At 36.8% G+C, this 20465-nt stretch overlaps 1 protein-coding gene and 1 pseudogene across 1 annotated transcript in view; both read left to right on the forward strand.

The window, feature by feature from the left end:
- Gtf2f2 (general transcription factor IIF subunit 2) overlaps positions 1-20465 on the forward strand; it is a 148628-nt gene that overhangs the window by 70017 nt on the left and 58146 nt on the right. Inside the window, exon 5 of the mRNA XM_004844217.3 lies at positions 10135-10216. Within this exon, the coding sequence (XP_004844274.1) occupies positions 10135-10216 (82 nt within the window). The remainder of the gene's footprint in view (positions 1-10134; positions 10217-20465) is intronic.
- LOC106009331 (NADH dehydrogenase [ubiquinone] 1 alpha subcomplex assembly factor 4 pseudogene) overlaps positions 19911-20465 on the forward strand; it is a 29654-nt pseudogene continuing 29099 nt past the window's right edge.

Consider the following 20465-nt stretch of genomic DNA (forward strand, 5'->3'; position numbering starts at 1 on the left):
CTTGTCTGAGTTAATTGGACCCAATGCCTAACCAAATTCTGGCAAAAGCTTCCACTATGAGGTAATGCTAATCTACTATCAGTATTGTGTAGAATTTATTCCACGATAATGGAAAGAATTCCCATCTTTTCAGTCAGCTCCTAATGGGAAATGAGGTCCTTGTCATCACCATGATTGACTGACATAGGACATCATAGTAATACATGCTTGCACCCTTTATATGCCAGAGATATTTCCATGCCATGAAAGTAAGTAGAACCTTACCAGGAAGGTCTCCTATCAGGTTGGAAGATACAAGGTTGGATAATTCCCCTAGACTTTCAACAGATCATTCCTCTGTGAAATTCAAATTGCTTTTCAGAGGAGATGGACACACACATATATTTTTGTAGTGTTAGAGATCGAACCCAGAACCTCATGCATGCTAGGCAAGCACTAACTCTAACCTATATCCCCATCCCTACCAAATCTTTTTGGTTGTTTTCACCTGTATGCTTATTCTGCATGTTTTTTGAAGGGATTAGTTCCCATTGTCTTAGTAAAAACAACTATAACTAGAGCAACAGCTGTCAATTTCTACTTTATGGATCTGTGCTTTGACCTTCCTATGCTTTTTACAAGCTGACACATGGCTTTCTTCTTCATAGCCTCTTGCTAATAGCACTGGATATGAGAAACATTCATCTTGATATCTCTATGAATATTTTATGTTATCCTTTTGTGTGTTAAAAAGTAAAACAAACTGCCCTCTTATGTATTGATATTTTAAGAATCAAGGATTTTTCTCTATTGTAGTTTTACTTGAATGTCAAAACTAGTTTCATTTTGAAATATAAAATTCATCTGCATTAAATGTTTTCTGGGACTGGAATCATACTGACACAAGTACAATGTTAGCTACCTTATGTAATGGACCATAGCATCTCACAAACTATGTACAGTGGTTGAACCTTCCTCAGACTCATTGGTTATGACCTCTGGCCAGAAGAGCATGTGAATGTGTCATTCCAGTCCAATGGAATGATAAATATACTTGTAAATGTTTTGCAGTGTTGAACCAAGTCTTCAGAGAAGCCTAGGAAACTTGGCTACACTGAGAAATTTTTTAGTCTCATTTGAGGAGTGTGAAAAATAAAGCACTATGTGTGAAAAGAGAGCACAAATAAAATTGACAGATTAGCTGAGAAGTTCAAGGAAAATTCCATTCCATGTTTCTTTGCCTTTCACTACAGAGGTAATTCTGACAATTTGTAAGTCGTATTAATTCATGTAGTACTTTTGGAAGATGAATGTTTCACAGAAACCCATGTTTTTGTAATTTTGTAAGCAGAAGTCATACTTGAAGGTTTTTTTAATTTTTTATTTTTTTGGTACCGGGGATCGAACTCGGGTCCTTGTGTTTGCGCAGCAGGCAGCGAAACCACTGAGCTAAATCCCTGGCCCTTGTTTTTTTTTTTTTTTTTTAAACAAAGGCTTGTTTTGAAGTATGGCTTCTGTATTAACATTTAGTTTAGAGTCTTATAGTAACTTCTTAGCTTAGTAGCATCGCGCCTGCCTCGAAAGTGCAAGGTCCTGAGTTTGATCTCTGGTACCAAAAAAAAAAAAAAGAATCTTACGGACTAAATGAGCAAAACACTTCTGTGAGCCATCAAATCAATGCTGAAGTTATAATATTGTGTAGAACGTATTTTTATAGTGCTATTTGGCAAAATAGAATTTTACTGTCTCGGGGAAAGCATTATTTTAGGTTAATAATCATTACCTCCAATCTTTAAATGAATGACATGCATGACTTAGAAGACTGTTGTAAAAATATTGTTGTGAAATCAATGACCAAAGAGAGTCTGCTCTCAAATGTTGCCCCTTCCCACTGTTCCCTCCTGTTATCCTCTTCACTTACATCCTTTGCATCTCATTGATGAGATAGATGGTGAAGAAGAGGATGGGATGGTGGCTCATTCTGAACACATGTGGTTTCTTAAAGAGTAAAGTGATTGCAGAGTAGGGATGGAGAAGTCTCTTTAATATTTTTTCACATTTTTAAAATTTCTGTAATTGAAGTGTGGCTTAAAATCATGTCTAAGTTTATTGCCAGTATTTTATGTTTTATAAGGTACATTAAATAATGACAAATACTACAATGCATCTTTGAGCAGCTCTGAGAACTATTTTCTTCATATCTCAAGAAAATAAAATTAACAGGGAGAGAAGGTTGGAGGGAAGAGCAAGAAGGGAGATAACAGGGGAGAGAGAGATAGATATAAAAATGTGGCTGCTGGCTCTTCCCCACACAATTAGTTGAGGCAGGTTCTTTGGGAGTAGGCACGGTGTTTTGGGGGTTTTTTTGGTACCAGAAATTGAACTCAGGACCTTGCGCTTGCCAGGCAGGTGTGGTGCCACTAAGCTACATCCCTGGCCCAGTATTTTTTTTTTTTTAATATTCCCCCAGCTGCTGCTTTTTTTTTTTTTTTGGTACCAGGAATCAAATTCTGGACCTTGCACTTGCGAGGCAAGCAGTGGCACCACTGAGTAAATCCCCGGCCCTCCCCAATGTGATTCTAATGATCGGCTAGCTTTGACAAACCACCAAATTAAGGAAATTGATGAGCTCAGGAAGAGTCTTATCTGGAAGAAGTTCTTAGTGGTGGGTTCATAACTTATACCTTTGTAAGGCAGAAAGATCTTTTAACATTAAAATATTTTGAAAATCATAAAGAGCTAAACTAGTATATGGTATTACTGCTGTTACTGATTAAACATAATAAAGAGAGGGCTGGGGATTTAGCTCAGTGGTTCCAGCGCTTGCCTTGCAAGTGCAAGGTCCCGAGTTCGCTCCCTGGTACCAAAAACAAAACAACATAGTAAAGAGAACAAGAGTTATTAAAGGTGAAATTTTATGGAACTTGAATTATATTCAATTGATTTTAAAATGTTGGCATTGAATCTTCTGTGAGTATTAAATGGATATTGTGTCCTTCAATTGTAGTCTTCCTAAGCACAGAGGACTGACTGTAAGCACAGAGTACTTCCTTGTGTCCCTCATATCTACCATAAGTGTTTGATACTGTTTGGCCAAAACATAACTCTATAGTGTAAGTCTGTTCTCTGGGACACTTAATCTTTCCAGAAGGATTTTTCTATGGACTCATTTTTGCTATTTTTCTTTTTAATTTTTTTTTTTCATTTTAAATGTCGAACTGCTAAAGCTAGATAGCATCAAACTATAGGCTGTGTATCCCTAATCTGAAAACCCAAAATGTTTTGTTTTGTTTTCTTTTGTTTTCCTCCAGTGCTGGAAATTAAACCCAGGACCTCACAGGTACTAAGCAAGTGCTCTGCCCCAAACTATATCCCCAGCCCTCCAAAATGGTTAAAGAAGTTTTGGATTTTGAATTTCTGGGTTAGGGGTGTCAACCAGTAAAGCCTATGAAAATATTCCAGAATCCAAGAAAAATCAGAAATTGGAAACATTCTGGTCGTAAGCACTTTGGATACTGGAAAAATCAACCTGTGTTATAATACTATGATTTCTCTACCCGTTTTCTTTTATTATATACAATTTAGCATTGCTGTATCTATATGCAGTATTTGTTTTTATAACTGAATTTATTTGGGGGTTTGATCAGGCTCTTATTCTTGAAAGCAACTTTGAGAATGGGAATTATGTCTCTATACAGCATCATGTTTATATCTGTATTTAAGATATTTTAATATTGATTTAATTATGTATGTGGCATAATAAACAAAAGGAAGATGATAACCTGAAGTGTAGGTATGATAACATGTGAACTTTGCTTTGTAAATATTGAAACATACACTTTTTAAAATGCTCACTAGATCTACTACCCACCCCCACCCACCTCATCCCCCGTACCAGGAATCGAACTCAAGACCTTGCACTTGCGAGGTGGGCATGGTGCCACTGAGCTAAATCCTCAGCCCTAATTTTTTTTTTTTTTGGATGAGAAGTCAGTTTCTGTAAACTGATAGAGCAATCCAAACTCCTTCAGACATTTGAAGCATTCATTTTGTACCTTTGCAAACTGCTTTCCTTTCTGCTCCTTGACACCCAGTCTTGTCATCCACAGATACTCTCTGGGCAGCATTATAGCATTTTTTGTTCAGGGATATAGCTATAATCCCTTTCTTCGGTCCATAGGAAAAACTTAAAGAGGAATATTGTAGGTGAGGAAGTTGAATCTTTCTTAGATCCTAAACTACAGTTTCAATTTTTATTTTAAATTGGGAATTCCCAAAACATTAGACACATTTTGTAATTTGAATATTAAGAAAAATATATATAAATAGGTGGTTTAGCAGGACAGAGTCACATGCCTGTAATCCCAACTACTGTGTTTAGGAGGTTGAGGCAGAATTGAAAGTTTGAGGCCAGCCTGGCAGCCAGGAAATTTACCAAGACCCTTTCTCAAAATAAATAAAAAGAGCTCGGGATGTAGCTCAGCTCTCCCTAGGTTCATTCACCACTAATGGAAAACAAACAAAATGTGATTAATTTTAGAGAATATTTATGTGACTTCTATTCATTACCTTTGAGGTAATCAGATTTATTGAAATTGATAAAAGTCTTTTATTCCTAAAATTCTTGAAGGCCAGATAGAGATCATAACAGCAGTTCATAAATTTGAATAAAGATCACCTTTCCATCTTTTTTTTTTTTTTGTACCGGGGATCAAACTTGGGACCTTGTGGCTACGAGGCAGGCAGCGGAACCACTGAGCTAAATCCTCAGCCCACCTTTCCATCTTTTTAATAATTTAAGAATTATAAGTTTGCCTAACTTGTTTGTTAAGATGCCAGGTGGCATCACCCTGAGATTCACAGTCAAGAAAACTATTAGGAAAATATTTCAAATCAGAAGAAAGGAGACTATAAGAATGTTAAAAATGATTTACCTTCTAAATGTACTTCCTCTCTGGAAATATTTCTTCTGTCCTTTTCAGAGTCACAGGAATAATGTAAATAAGAAGAGAGTTCCTTCACATTCTTGAGGAACAGTCCAAAGTCTTGGTTACTAGCCCACTGGTCTGTTTTAACTGGAGTTAGAAGTGTTCTGAAAGGCCTCCACACTCAAATGGGTTGAGTGGCCCTGTGGACGTGAATGACTAAAACTTCCTGATGTCTAAGGACTTCCTGATACACATGATCTCATTACTTAGATGCCAGTGCTAATAAGTGCCCTTTCTGCTTACTCATTACTTTAACTTGTTCAAACTAGGAATGCCTTTACCTTGAAAGAAGCAACACCTGGTCATTTCTTTTCAGTTTTTGAGCATAGAATTTATCTTAATGTTTAGATATAGAGTAGGACGTTGCAGTTTAAAGCAGAAATTGCAATAATTTCAAATTTTAAACAGTTTCTTTTGTTGTTATTCCAAGAAACACTTTCTAATTTATACCCAGAGAAAACTTAATTGCATCTAGGTCCTTTTGAGAGTATAACAAAATAAACACTAATGAAATAAGACACTCCCAATTGGAGCAGAAGGCTAATGTTTTTATTTAGTGGAAGAGATCTCAGAGATGCCAGAAATTCATTATAGAGATGCTGAGGCTCAGAGATATAATTTCTCCAAAGGAGCGCTGTAATTTAGTGACAGAATCCTACTTTTTATAGGATGTGCTTCATGTACCCACCATTTAAAATTTTCTCTCACTTTTTTTTTGTGAAACTAGGTGGCAGCATGTGCATAAGTAAGATACCATCATCATCTTCATACATACTAAGATTCTTTTGGCTGCAAGTATGTCACAGAAACCAATTAGGAAAACCAACCTAGCCAAAAAGGGGTGGGGTGTGGGGGGATTTAGACAAGAGCCTAGAATTTTCCCCATAATACAAAGAAGCATTGAACAAATAACAAGCCTAGAGAAAGAAAAGTAAGAGCTGAACCACTCTAAAGCCTTCAGTACGATTTAGAAGCTTTATTGCTACTCTTGCTATCATTGCCCTGTCCTTTGAGTGATTTGTGGTGTGAGTCCCTTAGTTGAAAATTTCAAGTAGAAGGGATCACCTGGCACATACCAAAAGCCTCTGCTAAGGTCATTCACATACCTTCAGTGCCCTTCCTTCTCACCACCTGTGGTGTATTAACTAATGGTCAACTTGGAACACCCAGCTGAACTGAATCAGGGTGGTCTGGGGGTGAAAGACCCACCTGAGGATTGTTGCCAGTAACATAAAAAGAGAACTCAATGGGAACGTTGTTTGCTGTTGATTTTGTTGGAGAAGCTTGCTGTGGCTGGTTTTCCTGATAAGAACTTGGCTGTTGTCAGAGGAGCTCAGGTCCTCACTGTCACTGAGAATGGCTACTGTTCTAGTTAGGGGAGCTCTGATCTTCTCCTTGAGCATTGTTTCCTGGCTTCAGTGTAGTTCCCTTAGTCTGGTCGCACAAATCCTTCACCCCATCAGTGCAGGCTTTGTAGCTTCCACCACTGGCCTTTGGGCCTTCCTGGTGCAGATCCTCCATACAAACTTTGCAGGAGACATTGCTGTGGGCTCTAGGCCTCCAACTGGACTTGTGGGACATTAGCTTAAGATCCAAGCCCTCAGCTGGATTCTTTGTTCCTCTAGTGTGGACAGATCTCTTGCACTTGTCTGCATTTGACTTTTTTGGGTGACTGTTATAAAATAATTCTGTAAATTATGTGTCCTGTATTAAATCTATTCCCTTGTAAACCTTGACTGCAACACCACCCTCACCACTTGTCTAAATCCTGCACATTTTTCCATCTGTAACACAAACATTGCTTTCTCTTTCTCATTTCAAAGCTCTTCCTGATCCCCAACTGAACATAATCTCTTTGTGCACATGTTTAATCCTAGTATTCTATGCACATCTTAGTTTTATGACACAACTTTAACAAATTCTGTTTTGTACAGTGGAATCCCATACACCATAAAGAAAGACCAGTAGTTGGTCAAATTAAAATGTAGGAAAATAATTCTTTAAATGATATCAATATGCATTCCTAATGCCTTAAACATTTTTGCTTACAATTTAACTCCTGATGTTCATGTAAAGTAAGGTCTTTGAGTATAAGGTACTAATTGACTACTTTATCTTTCTTATGGAAATTAAACCCGTAATTTAGTTTAGATTTTCACGTTTGGTTTCTTCATAAAAGGAGAACTTAGACACTGTGATACAATAAAAATGCTCATCCTTCTAGAATTTTATGCTTGTCTTCCAATCTCCAGTTGTCTCCACCCATACCTAACTTGACAGAGATGAGAAGCCTTTATATTAAGGCCTACCAAACTATTCAGCCCAGTTTTTTCCATAGAAACATCTCCCTCTCCTGCATACTCATAATTTAGTGAGTTTACATAATGCATAATCAAATGGCATTATTACTAAAACTAGCATCAACAAATTCTCAAATAATTTGAACAGAAGTATGTGGGAGTGCTAGAGATTAACCTGCTACCCACTTCTGTATAGAGAGCTATGGGCATCTGTCACTATATTTAATGGTGAGGAATTGAAAGCCTTTATTCATCTGGAAGTGACTGAAGTGGAGGTGTATCAAAAATGCCTCTGTTGTATTAAAATGATTTGCATACCTGTTTTGTCATTTTTCTAGACCTGCAGCTCTCAAAATGTACCTGGGAACCGTGAGGTAGGAGGATTTCTGAAACCCTTTCAAGGGGTCTGTGAAATCAAAACTATTTTCCTATTACTAGTACACCTTTTTTAGAAGTCTTCTTCAAAAATTTCTTACTTTTGGGCTGGGGATTTAGCTCAGTGGTTCCGTTGCCTGCCTTCTTTTCTTTTCTTCCTTTTTTGTGCCATACTGGGATTGAACCCAGAGCCTTCACACTGAGCTACATCCCCAGCTCTTTTATTATTTTTTGAGTCAGGGTCTTGCTAAGTCTGCGGAAGTTGCCCAGGCTGAGCTCAAACTTGTTATTCTCCTGCCTTAGCCTCCCAGAGTGCTGGCATTATAGGTGTGGGCCATCATGCCCAGCTTAGAAGCCTCTAACTAAAAATTAAATTCAGTCTGTCACCTGGAGTAGGTACTGTTAAATAAATGGGAAACATTCACAAGTGATATTTAAAAGGTAGCTCTTTTAGTATTACACATTAATAAACACTTGAATTTATGATTATATTAGGGATGGTATTCTGGGTTTATTTTTTAAAAGCATTAATGTTCCAGTATTGCACTTTTCTTCATGCATTTGAGGCACTTTATATATCAGAATTTCCCAAGTCTTGCTGTTACTATGATGAGTGAATAAATTTTCCTGATAGAACTTTCAGCTTCAACAGAGGGGCAAACTTGAATATAAGATTGATTGATTGATTGATTGATTTTGCTACCAGGGATCAAACTCGGGTCCTTGTGCTTGCAAGGCAGGCACCAGAACCACTGAGCTAAATCTCCGGCCCTATAAGATTTATTTTTGCTTTCAAAACATTCATATTTTAATCTTATTAAACTCACTCATGAGAGGAAATTATTTTTAGATTTTTAAATTTAATATAAAACAATTATAGTTTTTTTATTATTTCCTCCCTTGAGTATTTTTGGTGTAAGGTAGGCATGCTTCTCATCATTGCTCTTTTGAGTCATCTGATAGCCTCTCCTTGAGGTTTGTTGTCTGTGTGCATTGAAAGACCCTGGAAATAGTTAATACACACAGTATATTTGTAATTGGTGTTTAGGAGCTAGAATATGGAATCCATTGGATTTTTGAGACAAAATCAGGAAAGGTCCCTAAGAAGAAAGATTTTTCTAATATAGATTGTAGAGGTTTGGTTCTAGTTGTACTCCACATTTTGTTCAGTGTATTTGTCTCTTCCAGTAAATGTGTCTCTTCCAGAAAAGGACTTTTTTTTTTTTTTGTAATACTAGGGATTAAACCCAGGGCCTCCACGCTGAGTGAGCTATATTCTCAGTGCTATTTATTTATTTATTTTTATTTATATTTTGAGGCAGGGTCTTGTTGATTGCCTAGGTTAGGCTCTAACTTTAGACCCTTCTGCTTCCCCCTCCCAGAGCTCTGGGATAACAGATGTGCAACACCTCATAATCATCTTTGATTCCATAGAGCCTTGATAGTGCCCTTTCCATGGTAGGCATTTAGTTAATGTTAGTGGAATGAATGAAGTAATTCACTCTAAAGAGATGAATCATAAATGCATTCCCAATTTGTCAGGGAATTTCCTGAGTCTCTTCTTAACACTCAGATATTTGTCAAGGATATATGATTAAACCATATCTGTTTCTAATGGCAGTAATATGTTCCCGCAGTGTGGTAAACCTGGTCTCAGTATGAGACATTCATGTACATATGACATAATAGATAAGTTCTGTCACATGACTGTGCTCGGTATCCAGTAGGCACACAGTAGATGCTAGCTTTTATTTTCTTTTCTTGTTTCTCCTAGGTTTTAAGTCAGGGTCACCATAAGAATTATAAATGGTAGGGAAAATTACCTTTCTTGTTTGAACAGATATTCATAGCAGTTCAGTTTTGACACACTAAAATTTATAATTCTTCTGGGAAACAAGTCAGAACAACTGGCAGGCTGAACGGGTACACAGTATAATCTAGACAGTGATCCACTCAGTTTCGCAGAATTTTCTAGGCTGGCTGTTATAGTCACTGGAAATTCTAGACACACATCTCTTTGATTTAGTGGTTTAAATTAGCTATGTTTTAAAAAATTCTCTGCTAAAGATGATAGCTTCCTTATCTGTCAAAATTTTCATAATGATTTTATGCCCTTTTAAGCCACTTTATTTAGAAAGAGCTAAATGTGTAAAAGCTGTAATTGGTAAAGGGATATAGCAACTTAAGAAATAAACCCAACAGGTGAAGAAGGTTCCTTTCTGTTCTAACCAGTAATGTTGCTATGAACTTAATAGTATTCCTTTGTTTCCTTGATTTTTACCATTAATTATATTTGATTATCATATTACTATAGTAATATGCAAATTACAAAATTGCATTCTTGGGCCGGGGATTTAGCTCAGTGGTTTCACCACCTGCTGCACAAGCTCAAGGACCCAAATTTGATCCCCAGTACCAAAAAAAATTGCAATCTTGAACTGATGAATGTTATTTTTTAATACATTTGATATATTTTTTTCTTTCCATTCAAGATAAACTCTCATTGGAAGGAATAGTGGTTCAAAGAGCTGAATGCCGACCTGCTGCCAGTGAAAACTACATGAGATTAAAGAGGTTGGTGGAGTGTGTGTGTGTGTGTGTGTGTGTGTGTGCGTGTGTGTGTCTTTTAAATGCTACTGCTTGTTTCTCTTTAGAGATTGAGATACATGTTAGATTGCCAGTTGACCTTAGGAAACTATGGTTATTACTGCAAGGGTTCGCTTCAAAGGAAGTTTGGTTGTTTGTAGGAAAATTAATGTACCCTGAGACCATAATGATTTTTTTTGGTACTGGGGATCGAACTTGGGACCTTCCGCTTGTGAGGCGGTGGAGCCACTGAGCTAAACACCCTGCCCGAGACCATGATGTTAAGTGAAATAAACTAGACACACAAGCTTAAATATTGCATGATTTTTCTTGTATGAGAAACCCAAAATATAAATAAGGAGCAACATAAAAGGCAGATAGGAAATGGGAAGATAGAGCTTTTGCAAATAAGAAGAGGATCAAGAGCTGCAGGGAGTAGGGAGGGAGGAGAGGGAAGAGGTTGAGAAAAGAACTAAAATGTGTTATGTACATGTGCCGATTCCCCAGGAGGAATGTAATCATAAAAAATAAAAATTGAAAAAAGAAGGCTGGGATGTAGTAGCTCAGTGGCACATCACCTGCCTGACAAGTGCAAGGGCCTCAGTTCGATTCCTGCTACAAAAAAGAAAAAAACAAAGGATGTTTGGTAAGTAAGAATGTCTTTGGTACAAGAGTATTTTCAGAACCTGGGCTGTTTATTTGAGGTACTTTAAGCTATTACTATGTTAATATATCCTGGATCAGAGTTTTTAGACTACTTTTTCTGGTTGTCCTGATAAATTTTTACCCTCTAAACACGTGTACTAAGGCCTTTGTACTGTTTTATTTTCAAGGTTGTGATTTTCCTGTGATGAATATGTATCTATAAACTACTTGCTCTGTAGTTGCCATGTCCATTTTAATCTAAATCCTAGTTGGCAGTTGACCTAAAAGACTAAAGCAGAAAGTACTTAAAATTGCAAGAATAGTACCAATGGTTAAATTACCAAAATAGTAAAGTACTGTAAGTCGTCTCATATGTTTGATGTATAATTACACAACATTTTTTGATTTTGTATTGTGATTGCTAAGGTAAATTTTTAAATTTTAAAAAATTACAGGAGACTAGTTTCTCCAGAAAGTTTACAGTCTTTCAACCTGAAAATACACACACACACACACACACACACACACACACACACACAAAGGATTATCTAAAGAATCTGTTTAGAGACATGACATTGTAGTGTGGAAAAGAGTAGAAATGTGGTGATGTTGAATGTAAATGGAAAAGCAGATTTCCAGATATAGGTGACATTAAAGTAGAAATATTTGAGAACAGAATTGGCAAGTCTGTACTTGAGATATCCTATACCTAGATATTTCACACATATGCTCAGATTTTTTCAGGCACACTCATGACAGCCTTTTCCTTAATGACATTCAAGTTTCTGATAATCTGACTTTTTTTTTTTGTACTGGGGATCAAACTTGGGACCTTATGCTTGGGAGGCAGGCAGTTGGAACCACTGAGCTAAATCCCTGGCCCCTGACTCTTGTCTCACTTTTTGGCTTTCATTTTCAGGTCTTCCCCTTTATGTAGACATCGTATAGTTCTATCACACTTCAAGTTGTTATCCCAGATAAGCCAGGCTCTTTCCTATCTTATGTCTTTGTTACGTACATGCTATATTCTCCACCTGAATACCTTACTTATCTTCTGCTAAGATCTTCCTGAGCCTTTAAGACCAATCCAGGGGTCACTTGGTCCCCAAACCCCACCACAGGTAGAATCTGCCATTTCTCTTTTTTATATTACCACATGGGTTTTTATTCTTCTTTAAAGGTTTATAAAAACATCTTACGTTTTATATAATTTAATGAATACATAGTTATGTCTTCTATAAGATTATAAACATCATGAGAGTAGGGTGTGTGAGTTTTATTTCTCTTCCTTTTTCATCCCTACTCTCCCTCCCTCTCTCTTTTATATTCTCAGTGTGTGATGTAATAGAATATGTGATGTATAGTAATCAGTATGTGATGTATCAAAAATATTTGTTTTGTTGAAACAGAAGTAGAGAAGAGTTGGCAAAAGTGTATGCAGAAACATCAGAACTATTGGCATTCACCTTCGGTAATTTTTTTTTTACTCAGAACTACACTTGAAACCTGGACTTTGAGCTCCTGTTTTGCACATGGGTATATGGGTGTGCACACATGCATACCCATATACTGTACCTTGTTTTGGCAAGGAGAACAGGATTGCAAAACAAATATAGAAACATTTCACTAAAAATACAAAGCCTAGTATTTTGTAAAATTAATAGATGCTAATAAAAAATGTATTTAAAAAATAAAATACTAAAAACAGGGGTTGATAGTGGCCCGATAATAGAGCACTTTCCTATAGCAGGTTTGAGACTGACCAGGCTCAATACTCAGCACTGCAAACAAACAAACAAACAAACAAATAAATAAATAGAAAAAGAAAAATATATATACATTTATATAAAAATAAAGTCTTCTATTTACAGAGAAAGCCCTTTCATCAGAGACATTTTTTCCTTGACATAAGTCCGAGTTTCTAAATTTAATCAGTGAGGTTTTACTGTGTTGACAAATGGCATCTGAGGTATTCTTTTAGTTGCATAAATTGCTCTATTACAAAGAGTAATATTTATTTTGTTTTTGTTTTTTGTTGTTTGTTTTTTTTGGGGGGGGTACTGGGGATCGAACTCAGGTCTTTGTGCTTGCACAACAGGTGGCAAAACCACTGAGCTAAATCCCCAGCCCTTAGAGTAATATTTATAAATAATGCTCTTTAGGGCCGGGGATTTAGCTCAGTGGTTCCAGCATCTGCCTTGCACGAGCAAGGTCCCAAGTTCAATCCCCGGTACAAAAAAATAAATAAATAAATAAAAATAAATAAATAAATAAATAGATAATGCTCTTTTAAAACAATCATTCTTATTTTAATGGATATTTAATTTTAGTAATAAGTTCTTATAGTCCTGTTATTAAATTTTGGTTAATCAAATATAAGTTTGTAAGATTCTGTCATTCAGTTAGATAATGATGGAAATTAAATATATTACTAGTATTACAGTAAACTCAAGAAATATATAAACCATTTAGTTGATGAAATTCAGGCAAAACAATGATAATGCTGTAATTTTCTTTTATCACATAATAAAAATCTTGCAAGAATTCAGTTAACTACCAAGAAAATCCAAAAAGCATAAGAAAGAAAAAAAATGACTTTTTTTTTTTTTTTTAGTCTTAAAATTCTAGCAGTCCAACTTTCCATATGGAGCTAAAAATATTGCTTCTATTGTACTGTCTTTATTTAGCATTAATTTGAAATGGTCTAAATGTTTTATTAGGAAAAAATTATTTTGAGTTGGCAAAAATATTTGATAGCAGGTCATATCTGATGTATTCATTAAAATTAACCCTATTTGGGTTGTTTTATTAAATACAACACTTCAGCCTCTTGAATTTGTCCTTAATCTTTGAATGATAAGTTATATGATCACCCTATTTATAGTTCATGTTTTACTTTAATTTTTATAAAAGGGGATCATCCTAATGTATTTTCTTATAGGTCAGTCCATAGCATTAGGAAAATATATGACTTTTGAAATTCTGCATGTTTGTCACCAATTCATCAAAAATATTTGCCTCAGAAGCCCCCCCACCCCACCCCATACTGGGGATTGAACTCAGGACCTTGTGCTTGCCAGGCAGGTACAGCACCGCTGAGCTAAATCCCTGGCCCAAAAGGTTTTTTGGATTTTTTTTTAATACTTTCCTGTGTGTGTGTGTGTTTTCTGCAAAAAAAAAATTCCTAAGAAAACCTTTTCCCTGTGAGAACTTGTAGAGGGGTGAAGAGAAAAATCTGGCTCTCTTTGCTGTGCTAAGACAGCAGACAGGAGAAGTGATTCACCTTTCCTGGGGTGGGGTTACCATGCTGTACCTGCCTCAAGCCTTAATGTTGTATATGTGGTAAAAAATGTCATAGGCTATCTCGCTGCAAGTAATTTTTCTTCTATATTAGAACGATTGCCTTTTATGTATGTCTCTTTTTTTAGAAAAGAGTTGCAAGGTAAATTAGACATAAGGTCACCACATAATTTATTGTTTAAGCAGAATATTTTGATAATGAAAGTAGACACAAACCAGGGAAGATACCACACTGAGAAAACAACGAACAGAAACTTGTGGGCTTTCCAGGTAAATACAGTATGGGATTATAGCCTTCTTTCTAGTAATATTTGAAATGATTTTGTGTGGATATTGAGTTAATATATTTGTATGAGTTAGTGTGCTTTTGTTTGTAAGTATCAAAAAAAAATCATCCAGTGCAAATTGGCTTAAAAATAAATCCATTCCCTCACATAACAAATCCAGTGTTGTAGGCTTTAGCCTAGCCTTTGTCTAGAAGTTCACAATGTCATCAGCACTGTACCTATGTTTATAATTTTCTTGGATCTGTCTTTCTCTGGCTTGACTATCCAAGGCTGAGTTTTCTCAGCAAGCTAGTGGTTTGCTGACTCCTGCCTCTTTATTCATATGGGTCCCTAGAAATAAAAGGACCTTGTCTTCAGCCAGCCATAAACAGAACTCTACTTTCTTCTGTGGGCCAGTGTGTATTCTAAGTCTATCCCTGGACAAGTAAATATGTCAATTAAAATGGGATTACATGGGCTGGTTAAGGCTGCATCTATAGAAAAGTTTTGGCAGTAAGGCCAATCCCATCTAAAGCAGGTGTCTGCTGCTCAGAGAAGGAGTGGAGCGGATGGTGAGGAGACCATCGTAAGGTCCATGCAAATCTGTTCTACCTGAAAACACCTTATGGATAGAGAAAGTATACTTCAGAGATAGACACATCCTTGACTAATTCCATTTAGGAAAGACCATTTTATTTGTAAAGAGAGTCAAGAAATTTCTTTTGCTTTCTTTCTTTTTTTTTGGTACCAGGGATCAAACTCGGGTCCTTGTGCTTGCAGGGCTGGCGACAGAACCACTGAGCTAAATCCCCGGCCCAAGAAATTTCTTTTAATAGAAAGCAATTTTGGATCTACAAAGATGCCTTAATAATAGGTCAAGTAGCTAAAAGGTTGTGCTCTAGAGTCAGACTGCCCAAGTTCAAAGATTACCTTCCCACTTTCTAGAAATAAGATCACTGGCAAAGCACATGACCTTTCTGTGCCTTCACTTCCTTACCTATAAAATAGAATAAAGGCGTTTATCCCATTGCTGTGATAAAGATTAAATAATATTCTGAATTAAGGTATCTGACACAGAGTATGTACTCAATGTATGTTAACTGTTAGTCTTAGCACAATTACCTGTGTGAAAACTGTTGCTCTGGAAATACTCCCAACCCTATCCAGTTGGTCCTAGTTCTCACGATGGAGGAGTGATGCACAGGAAACTTTTATATACTTTTCTTGAGGTAGATAATTTAATCAAGTTTAAATTGGAAGTACACCAGAAAGAGAACTAAAGCTTAGAGAAAAAAATTGACGATTTTGATATAGAGTTCATGATAATAATCCTCTTCAAAACAAAAATCTTGAAAGAAGAACACTACTTAGATATTTTCCAGATTCAGATATGGGAACTGGTTTAACTGTCTTCTCATCAACTGTGTTCTCTGGCCTCTAGTTGCTACCACTAGTTGCATGTGTATATCAGAAACTCATTTGTGTCTAATGTTTACAAATCTCCTATTGGATATTTAGAACCTTTCTGAAAAGTGTAAAGCAGTATTTGTAAATAGTCTTATTATTCTCTCCTGCAGTGATACTGTGGCTGGTGACTTGCTTGAGATACTCAAGGGCATAATTTTTTAAATGTGGGGCTATAAGCTTTTTTTTAATTAAAGATTGTTTTTGAAAGGCCAGGGAACAGATGTCATCTGAAGAGGTAAGAAGAGGAAAGAAGGCTTTCTCTGCCATAAGGCTGCCCCTGTTCTCACAGCCTTTTCCTCATACTGCTCCTTTTTAATTACTCGCTTACAAATAAAGGATGGTATGAACAACTGGATGATATCTTCATTCAAATGCAATAATTTATAATACAAAATGTATTCTAAGTAGCCATAACAAAATTGCAAAAATACTAATAGGCTAAAACTGCCACAGAAAGATGGACAAGGTATTTTACCCAAAATATTTTAGAAGATTAAAACACATCCTCATACAGAATGCCGTTAGATACAAGGAAGACTCCTTAGGGAGACTCAAAGGTAGAGATGCCCCCTTTTCTCGATACCTCTCCCATGACCTTTGTGCTGGAGGCTGCTCCGGGAGCTTAAATTTTGTGATGAAATGAGGATTTCCAAATGAATGTAAAAGCTATTGGAAAATTATATTTAAAAATTAAAGCACTGTCATGAACAACAAAGTATATTTATATCCTTTTCTTCTTTCAAGTACTCTGAAGATATAGTTTAGGCTAGGAGGAGAGGAGGAGTATTTTCTCAATTTTGCTGCACCCTGAAAATCTGTCTTCATTGGAATTTATGTCTTCTACCTACTTTCTGTGTTCCTTGTCTGGCAGCTTTCCTGAGCTACCCAAATGTGTTCTAGGTTCTAGCCTCTTATTCTGCTGCATCCCAACTCAAGTGTGCACTATATCAAACCATTCTCTTGTGCTCTGCTCCTAGTTCATCCTGTGTTTTCATGTCTTTGTGTGGTTCTCTTTATTTGCTTTCTGTTTGCCACACTCCTATTTGTTCCTTCAGATGCAGCTCAAATGTCAAATCTCCTCAACCATTTCTCTGCACACAGGACAAGCAAGCATCTCCACCAAGCTTCTGATATACTTTTTTCTAGCAAATTTCTAATTATATTTTGGTATTTGTTTTACTTTTACTACTTTTGTTTGCCTCTATGAGATTGTAAGCTCACTGAGGTTTGGGACTGTATTTTCATTGTTCTGACCGCTTTCTGTTCAGTGAACACTATAAAAATCAGCATTTTAAAGGACATATAGCTATACCTTGGCTAATGAATCGCCACAATTGATACACTTTTAAAAATTCACTTAGCTTTGTTTAAGATTAAAGTTATTAAGTCCTGGGCAACAGTATTGGCATGTGGTGGCATTTCTACAAAGCTTTACAGCTTTGTAAGATAAAAATACTTCAGTACACAATTTCTCTTTGTTCACTCACAGTTACAAATCAAGAGAGCTAACCTGAGGCAAAACTGTGAAGTATGGAGAGTTTGTTTTTATCTGGCCATCTCCTTTTTTCACATTTTCCCTTTAACAATGTCTGTCTTTAGGCTTCTGCTTTTTATCCTAGTCTGATTCTTTTTATTCTGTTGATTCTGAATACATTTAAAGAACAGTGGGCATAAGTCAAACTAGGCAATTGATTTTAAACCTCTTATTACAAAGTGTGAAATTAAAGCCATTACATTACTTGTACAAGATATTTGAATAGGCAGGTGGGAAAGAAAGAGAAGCTATTGAAATTATACCTTTTACATGTTGGCCCCAAATACAAAATTGAGTAGTGGTCTCAGTTTGCTGGAGGATTTGCCACTAGTACAACCATTTTTGTGGGGTCAAATGGGCAGATCTAGCCTAGATGTGTTTGTGGGAGATCTGTTTTGAGGATTGACCATTAAAGAAGAACTACAGTAGAGGTCAAATTTCTTAAGTGGAACCAGGGTCATTATTAGCTAGTTTATACTGTACAAATTAGATGAGTTGCTCTTTCCTCAAGTGTTTTTACTTTTATGTATTAGGAAATTATGGTAATTTATAGATTTTGTTAAATAAGACATTACTGCCACCTGCCAGTAAACAGTATTTAATATGACTCTTTGCCTTCGTGAATGCTACCTGGTTTTGGGGTGCTGGTGTCTCCTCATGGAGGTGGTTTCTAGGTTTTTTCTGTCCTGAGCAAAGAATTGTTTTAAGATAAGCATAAATGGTAGCAGTTTTACTTAAGGTAGGAGAAGGAACAGGCTCTGCAGAGTGAGTTTGGTCCAAGAAAAGGAGAAAAAGAAGTACAATCTGCAGTGTGAGGGTAGGCCACCATACAAGAGAGGTCACAGTGGGAAAAACTCAATGGCAGCTGTCCTTTTTGTATCACCCAGTCCTCAGGCTTAGGTCAGGTGTAGGCCACAGTATCGAAAACCTACTGGAGTTCTCCTGAGAAGTCCGCCTGCAGAGCTTTGGGAATTGTTCTTTGCATGTGTCCTGGGATTTTGTGATTAACAGGTCACACCTCCTTCCCCAGCCAGCTTTGCCACTTGCTGATTTTCTGTCTCAAATGTGCACCATTGTGTACTGCAAAACAGGCAAACCTGAGAAGGATCTCCACTCTACATTTTGTGCAGTCCTGTTTATGCATCCTGCTTTCTTAAAATTTAGTTTGTTTTTGCTGGCACTTATAGTCATTGAAATTTTCAGCCCTTGGTCTATGATTCCCTGAAGCTTTTCAAGAAAAGGAAATGTTCCTTTGTTACAGAAAAAAGGTCCCATGAAGTACATTGAATCAGCAGGCTACTAAACAGCCTGGCCTTGTTCAATAATGTTAATCAAGTCAGTCTGTCTCTGTGTGCCCCTCCCCCCCTCTACTGGGGATTAAATCCAGTGCCTTCACACTAAGCTGCATCCCTACTCCCCTCCCCTTTATTTTGAGGTAAGTTCTTACTAAATTGTTAAATTAATCCAGGTTGGGCTTGTGCCTAGCCTCAGCCTCCTAGAATACTGAGGTTACAGGTGTGCACCACCACACCCGTCTGTTAATCAAGCCTTTAACTTACTGTTAGGAAGAATTAATTTAGACTTTGCAATTAGCTGCATTTAAATATTCTTAGTTGTTACAAGAAGACATGACTCATACGCATAAACATATACTGTATTGCTTGAAACTCTAATGTAGTTGTCATAGAATATACAGTATATTGTAAAGAAAACTTGAATTTTTAAAGCAGTCTTTAGGCTTAAAAGGAGACAAAGAGATGGTTTTAAAAATTTAAGAAAGACTCACCATGCCTGCCTGGCAAGTGCAAGGTCCTGAGTTTGATTCCCCCACCAAAAAACAAACAATTTAAGAAAGACTGCCTAGAGGAGATCACTTTCAAACTGAAGGTCAGCCTGCATGGTGGATCACTCACTCTTAAATGGCTTCATATTATATGAATTAAACTCTTTTCAGTATACCTTCTGAAGTATAACAGCTGAAGAGGAGTATACCACGTCACACCATGCCACGCCATGCCACTGCTCTGCTACAACATGCAGTTCCTGGTGATCCTAATGTTACAAACTGCACATGAGAAACCATCTGGACACAGGCTTTATGTGAGCAAAAGGCTGGATTTATTCCGTGTTGGTGCAGACAGGCTGAGATTGTGAATGATGCCAGCAACTGGCCAGAGAAGATTTTTTTAATTTCTTTTTTTTTGGTACCGGGGATCAAACTCGGGTCATTCTGCTTGCGAAACAGGCGGCGAAACCACTGAGCTAGATCCCCAGCCCCCAGAGAAGTTTTTGTGGAGTTTGAGGATGGGGTTATAATCCTAGGGAATCTGGGTTGAATGCTAGGGGTCAAAGTTCCCAGGACGGTCAGTGCAGGTGTACAGATAATACTGGACTTTTCAGTGCTGGGGAGATTATTATGTCCTGTCTTAACTTTTCTTTATGGTCATTTGTTCTGTTTGCTGAGGGCAGCATGGCCCTTCAGTGGTTTCCTGTTGTTTTGGAGGATGGCATGTTTGCTGAGAGGGTCCCACTCAGGTCAGTCATGACATCTAAACCCAGCATCAGTAAAAGAACCAACGAAGCAGAGTTTAAAACAAAAGAAGGTGATTTCTTTGAAGGTGAGAGAGGTAAATGGCAGACAGCTACTCTGGAAGAGTAGTGAGTATTCAAAGTGAAATACTCCTCGATTTCTTGTCTGCAACTCTTTTTATTAAGATCCTTGTCCCTTGTAGGCTCCTGGAATCTGATTGGCTCTCTGGCTTGTTTTTTTTTTTTTTTTAATGTATAACTTTATTATCATTCACTAAACACACACATATACAAAAATTGAAATTATTCAAAGAAAAGCAATGCAAGGGAAAAAAACTATAATTATACTCAAATATAATAGAACTCAACCAAAGCAAAACTGAAAAGTACTTAAACATTTTTCCATATAATTTTAAAAAAAGTCTCAAGCATTAACAAGACATCAGAAGATGTGATTTGTTTTAGAAAGATTTTCAAAACTAATATTGAACAAATA

Source organism: Heterocephalus glaber, unplaced genomic scaffold, assembly GCF_053883595.1.
Source record: "Heterocephalus glaber isolate CG9 unplaced genomic scaffold, H.glaber_assembly_v1.0 deba00001666, whole genome shotgun sequence".
Classification (NCBI taxonomy): Eukaryota; Metazoa; Chordata; class Mammalia; order Rodentia; family Bathyergidae; genus Heterocephalus; species Heterocephalus glaber.